The sequence below is a fragment of the Rutilus rutilus genome, assembly GCF_951802725.1.
Source record: "Rutilus rutilus genome assembly, chromosome: 8".
Classification (NCBI taxonomy): domain Eukaryota; kingdom Metazoa; phylum Chordata; class Actinopteri; order Cypriniformes; family Leuciscidae; genus Rutilus; species Rutilus rutilus.
Window position 1 is genome coordinate 7,576,704 of NC_140222.1, and position 20,229 is coordinate 7,596,932.

The 20,229-nt window shown below is 38.9% G+C and overlaps 1 protein-coding gene and 1 long non-coding RNA gene across 2 annotated transcripts; one reads left to right on the top strand and one right to left on the bottom strand.

The window, feature by feature from the left end:
- The first annotated feature begins 2,389 nt into the window (after positions 1-2,389).
- LOC311295056 lies at positions 2,390-15,790 on the top strand. Its single transcript, XR_014628161.1, has 3 exons — positions 2,390-2,463; positions 7,913-8,855; positions 10,933-15,790. It is a non-coding gene; the product is annotated as an uncharacterized lncRNA (long non-coding RNA).
- Positions 15,791-15,909: 119 nt separating this feature from the next.
- Positions 15,910-19,188, bottom strand: s1pr4 (sphingosine-1-phosphate receptor 4). The gene is made up of 2 exons (XM_084416209.1): positions 19,060-19,188; positions 15,910-17,671 (listed from the first exon to the last, which is right to left on the bottom strand). Exon 2 carries the CDS (start codon positions 17,537-17,539, stop codon positions 16,370-16,372), a length of 1,170 nt encoding a protein of 389 aa, XP_084272335.1. The 5' UTR covers positions 17,540-17,671; positions 19,060-19,188; the 3' UTR covers positions 15,910-16,369.
- Positions 19,189-20,229: the final 1,041 nt, after the last annotated feature.

A 20,229-nucleotide genomic window follows, 5' to 3' on the forward strand; every position in this document is an offset into this window, starting at 1 on the left:
ATGCATGTAACCACAGATGTGATCATTCTGAGTCAGGCTCTCTCATCATTCACAATATAGAATTAAAAGATAGAAATAAAGAAATATGAAGAGAGTAACAGACCAGAGTTCTCTGCAAGGTGGTCTGTTTAAAACCCTAATAATGAAGAGCAAAGAGATTCATAAAGATTTAAGACACATCAACAATTGAATGTATTACTATACAGATGCTGTCTTTGGGGCTTTTTTTACTTTATTCTATAAGATAGTGAATGAGTGTGGGGTCACCATGAGCGAAGAGCACTTTTACACACCCAATTATGTGCACAATCCACTGCACCACAGCTCTGACGTCTCTGCATTTCAAGCTGGGACAGGACGAAGCATTTTTCTGGGAATCACTTGTGTTATGTTTGGAAACAATTCTGCATCTTGACCACATGGTGGAGCCTTGCAGATTTGTGTAGTCCTATAGAAATGAGTGATGCATAATGAATTAGACTGTATGTTCCAAACAAATTCCAAGTTATCATCAGGTCAAAACTTGCATGCAACTTACTGTATATCAGAGAGGATTCTTGTTATTTCATGGTCTATGCCATTGGAAGTCTTTCATTCTTTTCAGGTTACACAAGAGAAAGACCTTTTCCCTTGTTTAGTCTGTTGTGATGGTCCACCTCATGAACAGAGGGATTCTTCTTGGCGCATTGGAGTGGGTTGCAGCTCTGGGTATCTGCCACATACCACCAAGGCCTCCGTCTACACGGCACTGTGTCTTTGTGTGTCTGTGTTAGTGTGTGTGTGTGTGTGTGTGTGGGCGTTTCTTCCGAGCAGAGCGACGGGCTGGCATGGCATCTGCACAACCACTGCCCACTCAGACCAAAACAAGCCACACTTCTTCTTCACTACGCTGGCAAAGCCGCCGGCAAAACAAACAAACCAAGGCTAGCAAAAGTTCCATCGCTCCATGTCACTGCAAATATCATACAGTGCTTTTTGTGGACAATCGGAAAGAAATGTTGGAAAAAAATGTTATCTCAGGTTTGGTTGCCACAAAATTTGAATGTTTAGTAAGTTAAATTTGGTCGGTAATAGTTATCATCGCGCAGATCTGAAATGGCCACAGGCAACATTTACATCACTCAATGCTATTTCTTTCCAACATAGCTGAGGTTTCACTGCAGCATTACGGAAAGAGGACTGATGGGACTGTTTAAATTGTCAGTTTATGTGAACACTTCCTTATTAAGTTCAGATTGAATTTTAAGTGTTCTTGAGATCTTCTACCAGTAAATTTAGAAAGGAAAGAACGACGACTGTTGTCAAAGATTGTTAGCATCGAACATTTTGATTGGATCATAATGATTTTTTCCATCTCTCCCTAAAAAAATAATTGCTTTAAAATGTGATGCAAATAAAACCAAAAGTATTACTGTAGTAGCTCAAAATGTTTGCACGCATTCTGATTAGTTGACAGGATAGACAGTGCTCCTTTATGGGATAGTGTATAGCCTATGGGATATGGGATAGTGTAAGTTTTTATAACACCATTTGACTTGTACTTTGAAGATTATGTTATTATTTAAGATATTTTAAGTCTTTTAGTGTTCCACATTAAAATAAATTAACAACATCCATGTATGGAATGACATGAGGATGAATAATTAATGACAGAATTTTCATTTATGGGTGAACTTTTCCTTGAAGGAATAAAACAGTGAGGAGGCCAAAAAGAGGGGGCAGAGAGAGAGAGAGAGAGAGAGAGAGAGAGAGAGAGAGAGAGAGAGAGAGAGAGAGAGAGAGAGAGAGAGAGAGCATTAAGCACTAAAAGCTTTCTTCCTCTGGCTAAAGGCTAATGTTATTGCCATGGTGAAGAATTCTCTGGAGCTGGAGAAAAACGCGCTGAGGTGATTCATAAATGGACTGTGAGGATCCTCTGGGACAATAATTAGACATGTCTCAGTCTATCTCTCCCTCCATCCCACTTTTTCTCTCTCTCAGATGATGGATTGACAGCATCAGTGTGGTCTTGGAACAAACTCATCAAGTTTTAGTCATAGTTTTTAGCTGTTAATTCGACGTTACCTTCCTTACCTCAAGATAGGCAGCGCGCGAAACGCTAAACCTACGGCAACGGTTCGTCATTTGAATATTAATTAGATCGCGATGACGTAGCTGTCAGCCTTCCAATGGCAAATTGAGCTCTTGTAAACAGTAGTTAAATTATTCTGACGTCGTCCGCCGACCTTCCTATAGAAAATGCTTTCACTTTAAATATTAATTACGTTTTTCTGACGTCGCTTGGTATTCGTCAAATGGCTAATACATGGATCATGAATAGTAAGAGGCGAACCTTCGCCATAGTAGAATTGGTAAATTCTCGTCGGAGTTCGATGTGAAATGACATGATCTGGTGAGGTTCACTTCACTTCAGTTCCAACATCCTCATGTGAACCCTACGGTCACAATTAATGATTTAATGCGGTAAGTGGCATTTTGTCTCAATATTGTATGCTTGATGACTTTTTGGTTCATTTTTTGTAATGAAGTTGTTGACAAACTGTATGTTGTAGTATACTTTATGTATCTGTCTATATGCCTGTCTGTCTATACTGTTGCAAAGTATGTTGAGTTTTCATTTTGAGTGTAAAGATCTATGATCATTTTCCACAATTATATCTGTTTTAAGTTCAGTTTAAACTGAAATGAAACTGAAACATTCCAAAGCAGATCAATAAGTTTTTTTTGCTTTGTCAGACACTCAGGGCAAACACAAGCAATATGTACTTTGCATTGGGATTGAATAGTTTCTGTATTGAACTGTATTGAACAAGGTGCAACTGCAGTCTGCAGGGACCCTGATATATTTTAAAATGTGTTTGAGAGTGTATTACAACCCATTTGGAAAGTTTGAATGGAAATTTTATGCATCGTTTCAAACTCTGTCCTTCATGAATGGGATGCGGTTGGAATGATTGAACCAGGCAGCCAGACAAATTCAAACCACATCATGAAAGCATGTTGATAGGCCAGACTGCTGCATTTTTACTTTACAAGCATGCCATAAACAAACCCTCTGGAAAGTTCTGCTGTGGGTGATGAAGTACAAGCTCACACACGTGGAGACGCAGGCCTATAACGCGTTGGCTTCATATTTTACATTTTTAGTGCTACGGGCACCTTGTGAGACAGAAGGTCTCCACTAAATCCCTTCATTTTAATTCCATGCTAGTTTAATTTGTTTTATGTCTCTTCTATCGAAAAAATATCACGCACTTGTTACAAAACGTCCCATGGCAGAAAGGCCATGCTGTGTAATGTAATGTAATGTGACTGGAAAATGAGGGACTGCTATATTGATCAGATATAGAAGTAAAAACTTGTATCTACAGGTAACTGTACGTGCACACAAGAAGGACAGTAATGCACTGAAGTGACGATCAGCTTGCAATGAGAAATACGTCACAGAAGTGAAATGCTAGCAATTTCAGACACGTTGTATGTTTGGGAAGATGGATTTTCCCCATTGACAAGATCAAAGTCGGCCCATGTCAACACGTTCTGGTGTTTCATATGCATTGCGGCAGTCTCCGTCATGTGCACTTCAAAGGAAATTAGAGTTAAATGGTGTTTATTCTACAATCATTGAGTCTGTGACCTCTCATGAAGATGAAATATTAGCAGACTGGTTAGTGAATTTGGTAAAATGCTTCCATGTGTGTAATTTATGGATGCAATGCAATGTTACGTGCAAAAACGTGTTTCACATTAGTGTAAAAATACGGCGGGGTGGGATCCGAATGTCTGAGACCACTAGTAAATTGCTTTTCTAATTTAATTCAAACTTTCCATTATACATTAAATTGTCAGCATAACAAATTGAGTTAAAAGTTGAACTGGAAAATGAACATGAATGTCTTAGTATTTTGTTTTTGACATGATCCAAAGAGCATCTTGAGCCTCTTCGACCGAGTCAAAGAGTCACGTGATCAATGCCAATCATTTACTTGCTGTTTATTAGTGACCTAGAAGTAGTGCAGAAATATTTCCTCTTCATTTTATTACTTCATACTTCGTTTTCCCTCTTCTTATGTGTGTGCGTTCTAGAGATTTTGTTATTCGTGATATATATTCACCCCGATTTGGTAGAAGGCATTGGAAAAGTCTTGTACCAACCCTACAGAAATGTTTTTAGAATCTGACATTTCTACCGCAGATGATTTAGTCTTAACGGCTTCCAAACATGGGGCCATGCGGCCATTATCCAATCAGTCTCAGAGATTTTGTTTGACCTTTTCCTGCATGGCTGCTCGCCGGAGCAGAACCAGTCCGGCCATGAGCTGTGTGGCGCAGTCAATCTTTGGAGTATCGGCTTAAAGGGATAGTTCACCCAAAATTCAAGACGTATCATTTAATTGCCTTGCTTCATGCCATTCTAAACCTGTATGTTGTTATTTTTTTTTCTGTGGAACACAAAAGTGAACCATTTTAAAGCAGCTTTATGAAGTGATGGCTATGTTTATAGTGACTAGCTTCAACATAATAGCTTATGGGTTTGGAACGACACAAGGGTTTTCATGTTTGGGCAAACTATTCCTTTAATAAGAATAATAATGGAAATTCCACAGAAAGTGAAAAAAAAAAATCCTTCATTGCTTCCTCATGCAAAGTGTACTTCACCAATGAATGCAAATGCAATGCTGTATTTGATTAATATGTGATCTATTCTGTTCTTCTGTTCTACTTTTATTACTTAAAAATTGTCATCATTTACTCACCCTCAAGTTGTTCCAAACCTTTATGAATTTCTTTCTTCTGCCAAACACAAAAGAAGATATTTTGAAGAATGTTGGCAACCAAACAGTTGATGGGCCTCATTGACTTCCATAGTAGGAATACAAATATATATATATACTATGGTAGTCAATAGGGCCCATCAAAATATTCTTCAAAATATCTTCTTTTGTGTTTGGCAGAAGGAATAAACTCATACAGGTTTGGAACAACGTAAGGGTGAGTAAATGATGACAGAATTTTATTTTTTTTGTGTGTTTTATCCCTTTAACACCTCACTTTTTAAATGTAGTGCTCAGTTATGCTGCAATCTCTGTTTGATGTGTTGCAAAGTCACTTTCGGACGTTTACAGTAAACTTTTGAAATGTATTTGGCAATGAGAAAATTCCCATATTTCAAAAGCACAGAAGTAAAACTTCTGGCTTCTGTTTTCCTCTTTTCAGTCACTGGTTTAATGTCGTTTTTAATATAGACAGCCATTCGGTATTCATGATTAAGTACGGGAAGAGCAAAGACTAGGTGTTAACATACATTTTCCTCGCCTGGAAAAATTTGGCACCATGGTGTTCTATTCACAGCGCACTGACACATACCCTCAACTCACCCCCTTTAGCAATTTCCTGGAGAAAGCTGGACAGTTGCAGACTCTTGCTATACCGTAAACCCAGTGTACACCAACACTATAATATGACGTAGTGATGCATGTAACATAGCTGAGGTGATATATAATGTGTATTTAGCTTATAAATCATGGAAAAATCTGAGATCAGCTGGAAAATTATCAGTCTAAAATAGATTCAGCAATATAAATATACATAAATATCTTCTCCCTCAGGAAAACTGTATCAGACAGGAGCACAATCGCGCCATTATGACATCACTATGAGGGTGGCCCAGGAATGCTGTGGAAACAACAATAATACATCACATTTTTCTGCAGCACGAAAAGTAGCTGTGGTCATGGCTTTGAAATCCGGTTCTCCCGTCCTCCAGTCTGAAATGTCCAAATCTAATGGATCATTCTGTTCCGATTAGCTCCATGAAAGGACTTGAGACATTTTGTACAGGACCGAAGCAAACTCTTTTCTGCACGTTCACCCCCTTTCCCCTCGTTTTATATTGTTGAGGAAATTTCAGTCCATAAGAGGGAAAAGGAAGAGAAAAAAAAACTGTTAGTTAAATTCACTCTGCCCTTAAAATAGGATTCTGGGAACAAATTTGTCCGGTAGCTGTTTGCAGCTCTCTCGTCTTGAGCCATTCAAAACACAGGCGATTTTTTTTTTTCTTCTTCTACTGAACGCTTTGAAATGATGAACTTTGACTGGGCAGCTGAATCTGTGGCGTCTGCACGGGAACATCTGCTGTTTAATCACGTTGGATTCTTCTCACGCAGTCGTTGTCTATCAGCTAAACAAGAAAATGTATATCTAGAAGTCGATTATTGCATTCTAGGTTTAAGTGCTGTGTTTTTCAGACTGTATTCCCCTTTTCCCCATTTAATATGCGGAACGTTGAAGTTTCGAAAAGCAGTGCTACTTTAAAGGAATAGTTCACTAAAACCTAATAAAAAATGCACTCTCATGTCGTTCAATTCTTTTGTACCATTAAATTAGACATTTTGAAGTGCTAAATCTGACTCTTTTGGATGACGGTTCATGTCTTTCATGCTCCAGTGATCACAAAAAGGTGTTGTTATATTATAAACATTTATTTATAATATTTTTAATTATTAGTCTCATAATTTTCTAAAATATATGATCCTCTTAGCTTCAATTTAGTTTATCATCTAGCAAACAACGTTTTCAAATTTGTTGCGTCACTGTAAAGTTGACTTAAGCTTTAAAGGAGAACTCCGGTCAATTTTAACATTGAGCTCATTTTTTTGTACATTTGGAGTGCTGTCAATACAGAGAACAACGACAAAAATCGGTGTTGCCTACACCGAGTTATTCTATTTTTAAAATTTGCACCCTATTGACTTCAATGGGGCAAGTAGTAAGCCTGCTTTTTAGCCTCTTAACATCCTTTAAGTGTCATTACAAATGCACAGAAAATGTGAGTGATTCCTTCCGAGTGAACACGAGTGGATCTGACTGCAGTAGATGTTAGAGATATTAATAAAAATGAAGTTAATTCAGCCAGCGCTCATACCTTTGTTTACATCCTGTTTTCGGTGGAAGGCCATAGTAATCGATTGTCGAGTTCACGCGCATAGGTTTAGTACCTATGATCACGCGCGTGAACTCGACAATCGACTACTATGGCCTTCCACCGAAAACAGGATGTAAACAAAGGTATGAGCGCTGGCTGAATTAACTTCATTTTTATTAATATCTCTAACATCTACTGCAGTCAGATCCACTCGTGTTCACTCGGAAGGAATCACTCACATTTTCTGTGCACTTGTAATGACACTTAAAGGATGTTAAGAGGCTAAAAAGCAGGCTTACTACTTGCCCCATTGAAGTCAATAGGGTGCAAATTTTAAAAATAGAATAACTCGGTGTAGGCAACACCGATTTTTGTCGTTGTTCTCTGTATTGACAGCACTCCAAATGTACAAAAAAATTAGCTCAATGTTAAAATTGACCGGAGTTCTCCTTTAAGGTGACAAGTCTGAAATTTTCGTCCGAACTTTTCGCATGTTAAAATATAAATACGACTTCACGTTGTGTCAATCACGTTTACACACTGCCTCTGAAACTTTCGTCGGTCGTAAAAAATTCGGATCGGGTTCAATTTTCTGCGTTTTTCACATTTGTAGCAAGCATTTTGAGAGGTGAAAGGACAAATACGAAAAAACACATACGAAAATTTCGGACTCCGTGTGCAAGGACCTTAAGCGTAAATTATTTGAGAAATTGCTAAATAATGACTGTTTTCGAACAGGTTTCCTGAAGATTCACTCCATCTGCAATTGGTGGGACAAACAGGAAGTTTTTGTAACATCAGTAATTTTAACTTTACTACTTTAAATTATGAGAAGCTTGCCTTTGAAACTACTTTTTTTTTTTTTTAAAGCTTCCCTGAGAGTGTTAGTGATACTCAGTAGAGTGGTTTACACCGCAGCCCGGGGTCAAACCCCACAACGCCGACCTGGTTTGGATAAGCTGACTATCTCTCCTTCTCTCCCCATAGGGTACGGGCAGTCCTGGGACGCAGCTGGATCGCAGCTGTAAAGCTTTTTGGATCTAAAGTTGCAGCTGTGGTGGGGAGGGTTCCTGGCACCGTGATTTGGTAGATAAACAGAATTGAAAATCACATTGCCAGGGATTTCCACCTCTGCACAGTTCTTCAGGTGCCACACCTACACCGCCAACCGGACCGGGGGTATTTTGGAGATCCTATAACAGCAGACAAAGAACCACAGAGATTTGTCTGAATTAGATTGTCAGGGCTCTTGTGTGCATGTGGCTCAACGTCAACACTGACCCTATTTACTTTCATAATGCACGTTCCTGCTTTTATTGTGCTGGTTTTATCATTCATCAAAATGTACTTGCTCCACCTTGGAAACGATTTTACTTTAATCAGCCAAAAATGACTAGCCTATTACTAATGCTCATTCGTGCAGAGCCCCTAAAGGGACATGGGAAAATTATATTTCAATGCGTTTGCATTCTCTCCCAAAAGTTTTGCGTTCCCGCGAGAAATGTTGCATTCCCGCACAAAACTTTTGAAATTTGGCTTTAACTCGAAAATAATTCAAACGTTTTGTGAGCGAACGCAAAGATTCTCAGGAGAGCGCAATTGTTTTTTTTTTTTGAGAATGCTGCCTCAGAAAATGTAAAACTCTTTTTTTACGTGGCGCTTGCTGCAACATATTGAAATTCAGACTTTGTTTATGCAACCTCTTTGGCATTTAGTTCATATGAGTGCAAGTGCTTGGTATGTTTTTCAGACTCAATAACACAAACAGTGACTCATCGCTCTGGAAATATCATGTTTCCTCAGGAATGACAGATAATGGCTTACTGGAATATCGGCGAAGGCAAAAGGGCATCTGGCAAGTTTAAAAATAAAATGGAGATGCAGACCATGTTTGACACCCACGGCGCTTAGGACTGACGCTTATCAAACGGTATGTTGTGATTGACTGAAAAATCCTGAATAAAATACTGCTGACTTGGCTGATGGTACATGCCAAAAGCCTATTTTATTTTATGTATACAACTATTTTTGAACGTCAGTCAGTGCTTTTTAGAATCAGATGGTTTGGTCAAAACTTCAAACAACATGGTCTAAGTGAGCCACACTAAGCCAAACACTGATATCTTGGTATCAACATGGGGCATTAATATATAAGTGTGCGTTTATGAGAACAGCTTCAAGTGTGGAAGATATTGACTTTTTTGTTCAAATCTAGCATTGTAAATTATTTGTGCAAAGTCACAATGACTAAGCGGGTATAATTACCAAAGATACATCTTGTTTCTAGCTAATACGCCTCATTCGGTCACACCCTTTCCATCTCGAGCTGGTCCATCAGGTCATCACTTGCTCAAGGCGCAGAGCTTAGCTAATTGGTGAGCATTGATCCCTCAAGAATACTGTTCACAGTGGCTAAGTTCAGTGCCTGAAGTGAACTGTATGATGCATGGTCAGGTGGTCCACCTACTTGCTCTGGCTTCAAAAGAGAGACAGGGCAGGAACTGGGCGTAATGAAGGGTGGGATGCCAGTAAATGTGAAACCAGTAAGGACACGCACGCCAATGAGGCAGGTTAAGCTCTTAGACCCGTGGTTTGAATACTGTTAGCTGAGATGGATGCAGCAAATGTGTTTGGCTTTCATTTCACAGAGCAGGTTCTGACCACTTTGTCGAACACAATGGAAGCACTGGCACGCAAAGTTAAAGTCCATTTAGACCAGTTATTGCATGTTAGTAAATTCACTCCAGTCATTAAAAAGCAGAGAGGTGTAGATGTTCCAGGAAAGCAGGGAGGGACATCGGTTGCGCTACAACAAATCATTATCCGTCACTTTGATGGATCGAGTTCTGCTCCATTTTTATAGTTTTCATAAATGCAGCCTTGTATGGTGGTTATTTGTGCAGCATTGATGATAATTTAGGCCTATATCATTTTGTTTGTGCAATAGTTTCAGCGGTAGTATTTTTTCCATTCATTGCCATTCATTCAGAGTCTTTGTTAAAGAGTTGTAAGCCATGAATCCAGCCAATCAGAAACAAGGTGAATAACATTACAAAGTTTGTTTTGATGCAAAAAAAAGTTTAGACAAAAGACAAAGGTGCAATACTGTGAACCTAACGGCTTTAGTGAGTGAAAGAACTACACTCCCATGAAGCATTGCGAACAAAATAATACAATTAAATATGAGGGAGATGTAAAATATGCATATATATATATATAGATATATAGATACATACATACATACATACATGTGTATGTGTGTGTATACAAACATTGAAGTATTTAAATACTACAGGGAGATTGCCTCGATTAAGTAATTTGCTTCATGGGAGTATGTATCACCTCAACCAAAATTCGCCAAACAACGGTAAATGCGACTGTTTTTAAGAACAAAATGGGAACAGACTTGCTGGTGTGTAGGGTTGTCGGTGTTGGCATTTGCGCTTGCTAGCTGCGGTAACTGCACTTTTAACCTATAATTAACTGCAAATTGGGGTCAGAGTCTTTTCAAACAAGGCGTGGTGTCCTGACCATCCCTGCAAATTGTTCAGACAAATCCTCTCAGATCATTTGTATAATTGCAATGGTGTGGTTTTGAAGAAACGATTGAGGGCTGTGCCCTCTTGTGCCTGCTAAACTGGTATCAGTGTGCTGATTGAGTGCTGGCTCAGTTCAGCAGGAACAGGAGTGAAGTCCTAAACGCCACTGCTTTACTCTCCTCCAATCATTATGCAGCGTACTTCTTTATCCTTCAATCAGCATGCAGTGTCCTTTACTCTCATCCTATCAGCATGCTTTGTGCTTCATTATGCTCTAATCAGCATGCAGTGTCCTTTACTCTCATCCAATCAGCATGCAGCGTCCTTCAATACCCTCCAATCAGCATTCAGTGTCCTTTACTCTCATCCAATCAGCATGCAGCGTCCTTTACTCTCATCCAATCAGCATGCACCATCCTTCAATACCCTCCAATCAGCATTCAGTGTCCTTTACTCTCCTCCAATCAGAATGCAGCTGTGGCCAGCTGAACGAGGCCGAGGGCCGTGAGAGAACGACGCAAGGCCGGTGGCATGATTGATAATGAGCGACACCTGCGCGACGCACCGGTCTTGTATCTCTCACGGAGGAGTGGAAGCATAAAGGAGGAGCGACGACGGTGAAGATCAAGAGAGGCCAGGCCTGGATTTATGTTGTGTTTTGTTATATGTGACAGCAGTCGTCCGTGAGGCGCTGCTGTCTTTACTTTCATTTTGTATTTGTTTATCTTACGTTTATTAAGTCTTTGAATGTTCGCCTTCTTCCCACCTCCTTCTTCCCACAACATCTAACCTTGCTACAGCAGCATACTTCAGTATCCTCCAATCAGCATTAATTGTCCTTTACTCTCCTCCAATCAGAATACAGCATACTTCGAAAGTTTCCTCCAATCAGCATTTTGTGTCCTTTACTCCTATCCAAGCAGCGTAAAGTGTGCTTCTCATCAACTTGGTACATCAACATCTGTCATCAGTGAATATAAAGCATGTTTTCCGAGCGAACTGACCTTAATAAAATATGAATGGTTAACCATTAGAAGTCAAGGCATTGAGGATAATGGATTCTTTGCATACTGATTAAAGCCATATCCATATTTTCAGCATTGTGTTCTGTTCTCAGCACCAGCATGGCCATGGGAACACACAATATCAAGATGTTTCAGGGTTTACCTCATATTCGGCGTGCTTCAAAAAGGCCTGCAGCGTCTCTGCGTGTTCGCCGGTGTCAAAGATAGTGGAAATGAATTATGGCCAGAGACTTAATTTAGGACGCGCTGCCATATCCATTTATGCATATAAAAAATGGAAGGTTTCAGGTGTATCATAAATCTACCTCAGACTGTTAACTTTCTGCAGCCTAACTTTGGCTTTTCCTTTTTTGAATCTTAACAGAGCAGCTCCTGTAACATTTAGGGAAAATCTTACAACTGGAGATTATTTATATATATATATATATATATATATATATATATATATATATATATAGCCTATAAATGAAAACAAGAAAAGATAAAATTCTATTAAAACATTTTTATTATGATGCTTGTTGAATTTTCCTTTCTTAGACATACTAAAATTATTTAAGGATTTGTACTTTGAAAATGTGTTTCCATGGATTTGTGTGCTGAACACCTTTTAGAATGTTGCTAGTTGCTAGGGTGTTCTGAACACCTTTTAGGATGTTACTATGCAGTTGATGTGGTGTTCTGAATTATTTTCATAATGTTGCTGTGCAGTTGCTAGGGTGTCATGAACACCTTTTATAATGTTGCTATGCAGTTGCTAGGGTGTCCTGAACAAATTTTATAATGTTGCTATGCAGTTGCTAGGGTGTTATAATCACCTTTTAGAATGCTGCTATGTATTTGCTAGGGTGTTCTGAATGTTTTTTTTAGAATGTTGCTATGCAGTTGCTAGGGTGTTCTGAACATCTTTAAGAATTTTGCTATGCAGTTGCTAGGGTATTCTTAGTTTTTGGGAAGTTGCTATGCAGTTGCTTGGTGATTTTATTCTGTTGCTATATGGTTGCTAGTGTGTTCTGAGTGGTTTACAGCACATTGCGATGTAGTTATTATTTAATTGTTTTGGAATGTTGCTATGTAGTTGCTAGGGTGTTCTTAATACTTTTTTAGAATGTTCCTATGCTGTTGCTATGGTGTTATGAAAGAGATTTAAGGGTTTGTTGCTTGGTTGTTCTGAGGGATTTTAACATGTTGGTATGAGGTTGCTAGGGTGTTCTGAGTGGTTTACAGCACATTGCTATGCAGTTGCTAAGGTGTTTAAAATAGTTTCAGGATGTTGCTATGTGGTTGTTAGGGCCTTCCAAGTGGTTTAGTACAAGTTGCTGTGCAGTTGCTAGGATGTTCAGAAAGATTTTTAACATGTTGCTATGCAGTTGCTAGGGTGTTCTGAGTTGTTAACATGTTGTTTTGCGGTTGCATGGGAATTCTGAGACATTTAGAACATTGCTATGAAGTTGCTAGGATGTTCTGAATAGTTTTAGCATGTTGCTACTGTATGTTGTTACTAGGGTTTTTAAGTGGTTTACTGTTAGTTGCTAGGGTGTCAAAAACTACTACGTAGTAAAAAATACTGCACAATTTGATTGATCTGTCTTATAGCATCTATACAGGAAAGTTTCCATATGGCAGGTCTTGCGGTCTTCAACCGTTCTCAGTCCTCGGCTTCGACAGCTACTTGGAAAGATTTGTGCTACTCAGAAACAATTATAGGTCATAAATGCATCAGTGGGAAGGAGCTGTGGGGATGAAAGCAGAAAGCCTCTTATTTTAGTTTCACAGCAATGTCAGAGGCCTTTTATCATGCGCTCAGAGACTGACCAGATTTCGTGACGTGGCCTCCTTAAGATGCTTGATATTGTTTTGTTCCCTCCGCCACCATGTAGTCAGTGTGTTTGCGGTCCAGACCAGAGCTGTGCGCTTTATAATTGGTTTAACTTGAACAAGACCAGCTGTGTAATAAAGCAGCAAAGCCGTGTGAAGAAACCGTCCGTAGATCCTTCGGGGTCACGATCCAGTGCATGCAGAAGAAGGATTTCACATCTGTGCTGAATGTAAGTGGTTATAATGTATTTATTAAAATACAATTTAAAGACATGTTGACACCAAATGAATGCCTGTGAGGTCCTCATGGCACAGATGAACTGTCCTCCAATCAGCATGCAGTATGTGCTACTATCCTCCAATCAACAAGCAGTACTCCTCACTCCCTTCCAATCAGCATGCAGCATGTTTTCCTGTCCTCCAATCAGCATGCACACCCTATTTATTGCATTTGCAGACATTTTCTCTGGCAACAAATGGGTTAATTTTATCCTTGAGGATCTCACAAGCAAGTTAAATCATGAAGCAACTGAATAATGATAAACACATGCTTAATTTCTTGTTTGGCAGACTATTGTCCTAAAGGGAAGAATCATTGTTATGTTGCCCAGAGCCAAATATCACACTGTGAAATTATATGCAAATCACAATAATAAGCCAGGTTATCGGTTGTATCTGATTCATGGAGATGTTTTTTTTTTTTTTTTTTTCACACAAACATTAAAACAACATGTTTCTCTAAATTAAATGAGATACTAGACAATGAGAACGTTGTGTTTGCCTTTATTTCTGCTCTGAATTGTAAGTTAACTGAAATGTTGAATTAATTTGCATGGACTGTGAATGCTTTGAATGGAAGCTAACCAGCTACAAATGTGCAGAAACCCGAGGACGTCGTCATTAGCCTATCTGTCTGCAGAACACCTGGAGGCGACGCGCGGTAATCACGCGGGGCGGGGCGGTCTGTCTGCACGCAACCGCACTTAACCCTTCGTGCCCTCTTTAATGAGAAGAACATAAATCCATGTTTCCTTCAAGACGTCATGCAGTCATAAACTAAACTATAATCATCCCAGGACCGTGTTTGCATGCCATTTTTAGGTCAGTTCACAGAACTATGACTATATTAGCGTCGACACCTACGGTATGTTCAAAGCGCGCGCTGCGGTTATGCAATCCGACGGTTTAAATGTTCGCGCTCTGTGGAGTTCGGTGGATTCTGATTGGCTCTCAATGGACCATTGACGCGTTTTAACGGTCATTAGAATCGTAAATCGTGCAAAGTATATATATTCTTTTTTTTTTTTTTTTAAATGCATGTACATTTATAACACTACTTTTTATAATATTACATTTGGGTCCAATTAAAATGTTTTTTTTTTTTTTATATATGCTGCAGCTGTGAGGGTGTTTCTAATACAGCAGCTGTAAATTGACATTTTTATCTTCTGACTGCCGTTATTAATCTCTCTCTATTTTCTGTCCTCTTTTTGAAAGTTGTGAAAACTCCACAACAGTGTTTTTGTTTTGCTATTTGAGCAAATGAGAACAGGAAAAATAAATTTAGTCTCTCATTCGCCGCTACAGAAGTTTACCCAACTATGGCGACTTCCACTTTTGAGAAACCATGAAATGGGAAAAGTGTCACTGTTTTATTCTTTATCAGCTGGAGAAAAAAAAAAAAAAAAAACCTTTATGAAAGTGTTTCTAATTGTACGTCTGCTCTGTGTCATCATTGTTATAAGTATACATTTGGCAGACGCTTTTATCTTCAGCAACTTGCATTGCTGGGAAATCAAGAACTCATAAAATGTGTCCCTGGAAGGCAACGTAGGTCGCTCTGGATAAAAGGGCCTTTCAAACACATAAATCTTAAATGTGCATAGCCTACTTGTCATAAAAATAGAAAATATCACAACTATATAGCCTAGTTACTGTTGTCATCAATGGTGTGAACAGGCCGTCATGGTGCTAATGCTTGACTTTGTGTACAAGTGCATTTCAGTAAATTCTTGTTTGTATCAATTCATCACAAACACACTTCAAGTATGTGCTATCAGGGGCATTTTGAGTCAAAATCTATGTGTATATTTTCCTCAAGTATTTAAATAAACTACTACAGCTAATATGCTAATGTTCCTTTCTTGTTAACATGTAGGCTACATCTTTTAAATATACTCTCTGACCATATTCATTTCTTCCGTCCACTGTGCATTCTTCCAATTGCTGTCTGGATTGTCCAGATGGTTTTAAGATGGGCTGTCAAGTTATTTTTGGAGGGCTGTGGTTTCCCATGCACATAAATGTTTTTTTTATATATTCTTGAATGCTCGGGTGGATTTCAAAATGTGGATCTGAATGTATCAGTCCTAAAGTTTTGTCCTCTAAATTAACCTTAACCACTGGGTATCTGAATAGTATTGTGTAATACCGTATGCATATTATAATTAACAAATAAGTTTAGTTTCAAGTATTTGCAATGAAAATACCCAATGCCCTTTGCAGTCCAGAAGAACGTTGCATTGAAGAAGTCTGTATATTGCCTCCCTCTTGTGTTCAATGAAGGATATTGACTGAGAATCTTCAAGAAATATTGCAGGACAAATAGCAATCAATGCATTTTTATTTCCTTTACACAGTTTTGACAGTACATACACTTAAAATGTTACCCTGAAAACTTTGCATGTGCACGTACAAAAATATACACATTTCACTTTAAGTAGAATATGAAAATATACTTTTTAATACTTAAATTACAATATTTATATTACTTTTACATCCTTGCAGAAAACAACAATGAAAGGCAGTTTGTTTTTGAGAACCTTACAGGTCTGATTGCTTTGTTTTGCATTCAGCTTAAATGTATAACTCAAGTTGCTTTTTTTTTTTTTTTTTTTATATTTTTGTTGCACAGCTGCTTACTTTTAAAGTCCTTTCTGCTTGTTTTGACCAGCACACCAGCTGACGTTTAACCCGCAGAAAGTGAAAGTCACAATCACGCCTTTTCTGAGTTTGAGGAGGTGCAGTTCCTGTGGCGAAGGTGAAACACACCTGCCCACTGTGGACTAACCGCTTGATGCAGATAAACAAGAAGTGGTGGAGCTGAGGCGTGTTTTCTTGCCGTTCTTCAGTTCGGGCGGAGGGCTGGTGCTCAGGTTTCGCACCTTGCTGAAGCTGTTGCGCAAACTGCTGTGTCGACTCCCTGAAGTGCTGGAGGTCTCCTGGGTCATGAAGGTCTTGGGGTTACACAGTCCAACTTTCAGACAGAAGCAGCACAGGAGCTTCGCGATGGCTTTGCGTAACTCCAGGCTGCCAAACGAGTAAATGAGCGGATTCATGGCGGAGTTGAGCACGGCTAGGGCGATGACCCATTCGGGATTGAAGAGCGTGCTGCAATTGCGAGAGTAGCAGAAGAAGTCCACCAACAGGAGGATGAACAAAGGTCCCCAACACACCATGAAGACTCCCACGATTGAGATCACAGCCTTCAGGAGGCGCAGTGAACGCTTACTGCTGCGTGCCGATATTGTCTCGGTGCTACTGCGGACGTGGCAGTAGATTGCAAAATACAGTGCGCCGATTGTGAGCAGGATTATGAAGAAGATGACCAGGGCGAACAAGATGTAGCTCTTGGAGTAGAGCGGGAGAAGTGTGGAGCAACTTCTCAGGTCGCAAACGCAGTTCCAGCCCATCAGTGGAAGGAAGCCGATTACTAAGGCTGTTATCCAGCAAAGCATCACCATTATGTAGATTCGATAAGTTTTCGTGGCGGTTTTCTGGTGGACGGGCTTCATCATAGTGGCGTAGCGCTCCACGGCGATCAAGAGCAGGCTGAATATGGACGCCGCTAACGCCACAAATAGAAGTCCTTCACGGAACAACCACAGAACTGGGCTTAGCTTGAAAGTGCGTTCGCCGGACATGCAGATGTTGACCACGTAGGCGGATCCCGTCAAAAGGTCGCTCAGCGCGATGTTGGCGATGCAGATGAATATCCAGCGATGACGCAGGCGTACGCCGAACAGCACCGCTAACAGCACCATGAGGTTCTCCAGGATGATGAAGACGCTGAAGATCAGGAACAGGGCGGTGACGGCGCTGACGCTGCTCTTCGAGGGCTTGCGGTGCTGGAGGCGCCCGGTGAAGTTGTAGTGCCCCAGGATGAGGCTGTTGCTGGTCCAGTTGTACACGTCTGGACAGGAAGAGGCGGAGCTGAAAGATCGCAGGACATCCATGGTGTGAACGGCAGGAGCGTGGAGTTGAATCTCGCTGGGGTCGATTCGGTCGTCGATGCAATCGGACTCCAGGCAATCAGACTCCGGCTCCTTAGGGATACGTCCTGATTATCCTTTCCCTCTCGTATTAACCTGATGGAAAACAATTTGTTAGACAAAGTTAATTGATTCATGAACTGAATATCATAAATTTATCATTTTTAAACATCGTTTAAATGTGAAAATCAAGCTTTTAAGGTTGTTTATATGTCTATGTGGTGTTTTTAATATGCTTTAAAACAAACCATCTGTAAATTCATAAGTCAACATGAACTGCAGTGAACCAAAGACAGTCTCAAAAACATGGTTTGAAATCGCGGGTTTTTTTTTTTTTTTTATAGAAGAAAAACGCTGGGTTCCCCAAAGATCCTATCAGCGCAGTTTTTGAAATAATCATTTTCTTCTTAGTGTGAAGAACCTTTTCTACATTTCTAAGAACGTCTTGTGCAATGGAAAGGTTCAACATTAATAAAGGTTCAAAAATAGAGTTTTTGCCATAGAAGAACCATTTTTGGTTCACCAAAGAACCTTTCAGTGTAAGTTCTTAAAAAAAAAAACTAAAAAAAAAACATCTTACAGTGAAGACCTTTCATGATCTAAAGAACATTTTTCCACTTAATGCAATGGAAAGTTTCCATAGATGTTAAAGGTTCTTTATGGAACAATAGATGCCAAAAAATAATCTTTATTTTTAAGAGTGTACGCTATGATTTTGTCAATCCAGGAACACATCCTACTTGGTCAAATCATCATCCATCTAAAGGTGATGGCTGTGAAATGCTCATTTTACCAAGCTACCCTGGTAACATGATGCCATGTGATTATAAAAAGCAATCTGGCTTTCGAGTGGCCTTCACATTAAAGGGACATTCCCGCTTGCATGGCACTAAGCGCCTTGCTCAAGTGCACAAGGGTGTCATCTCAGAAACTGCTATTTGCGGTGTCTGTTTCGGTTACCAGATTTGTAACCGCCAGATTACACCACCGCCCACACAATACAGAATAATGATGAAAATAATTAAGAAAAATATATATATATTTTTTTTTTAATGTTTTTTAGTTCTAAAAATGTTATTTAAGAAGTAAACGCATCTTGAGCTTGACCTAATTTCATCTCGCCATGTGTACAGTACATTTAAATATCTCTAGTTTCACTACTGCACTTGTGGTTAAGAGGGTATTTCAGCGTGGCATGTTTAAAGAGCCAACACGTGCAATAAATCAATCAATCAATAAACAAATACATATTTGTAATGCTTAATTTAAATGAAATAATTATATGGTGTATAATGTTAAAAGCCAATATAATAACAGGTTTTAATCTCAATAATATAAATGCAAAACATTTCTGTTCAAATTACTACTAAATAGTTAATAAAAGACGTTCATAAATTAATATATATATATATGCATATGTTTTTTTTTTTTAAGTCAAAAAAAAAAATCTTAAATACATTTTTTTCTAGTGCATCTTAACTCACCTCTTATTAGTGATGCTGGTGTAATTGGTATTGAGCCATGCTCTGATGCAGAAAGCTCGAGCGCTGGGTCTCTGAACGATTATATACCCTGCAGTAACAAGGAAGGAAGCTTTCTTGCAGATATTTGACACACCCAAAGGAGAAAGCTAAAAAAATTATCAGTTTCTACATTGTTTCTAAAATGCACAATTGTGACATCTTCCCAGAATATGGGCAAATCATGGTTTACCATGAGAAAAATCAGGTTGCATTTCATGCAATATCGATTTGGTAAAGAATATTGTACATGTTGGGGAAGATTTGTCATCTGTGTGAATACTATTTGCACAGCCTGCAAAAACACATAGTGAAATATAATAAAGAAATAAATCTAATAAAAATGCATTCTTGAAAAATAATTATAAAAAAACAAGCAATATTTAATTCAATATTCAATAAAAAAATGTTTTTTAATAAATATATAAACATAATGGTTTCCATTTATTAAGGAATTTACAATATTATATTTGCAATAAAATATTTTAACTGCAACAAATGGACAACAATGATTTAGTAGTACTACAGGAAGCCATTGTGCCAGTTTCTAGTCAGCACGTGTTGCAGTGATGAAAACATTTAGCAAGACCCTTTAAATACACTGATGCTACACCAATATCCTTACAACAGTTTTCAAGTTGCTTTAGCTGACAATTCTCAGAAGCCAGTCAGCAAACAGGAAGCGCTGATGACCTAGTAAAAGTGGCCTCCTCCCTTACTGTTTTCAGTTCACCTCATCCAGCTGGGTGGAAACACACACACACACACTCACACACACACACACACACACACACACACTTACAAAGCTCAATCATCTATAGTACATGTCTGCTTAATATGCATTGCATTTTCAAACAACAAATTTAGCTGTTTTTTTTCCTACATTTTCCAATACTGACAAGGCAATGCTTGCCAATCATAAATATTTGGGATGTGCAATGATCCATTACATTCTTCACAATGTTTTATACATTTATTTAAATCACCTGTAAACTGTTTATAAAGTAGAAACTACAGTTTTCTGCATTTACTTATGCCTGATCCAGAGTGAAAATGAACTGATTTAGTCCTTTTTTTGTCTATGCATAATTTCTTTGCCGTCCTCCAAAACAATTTTAAATTAATTAATTTGAG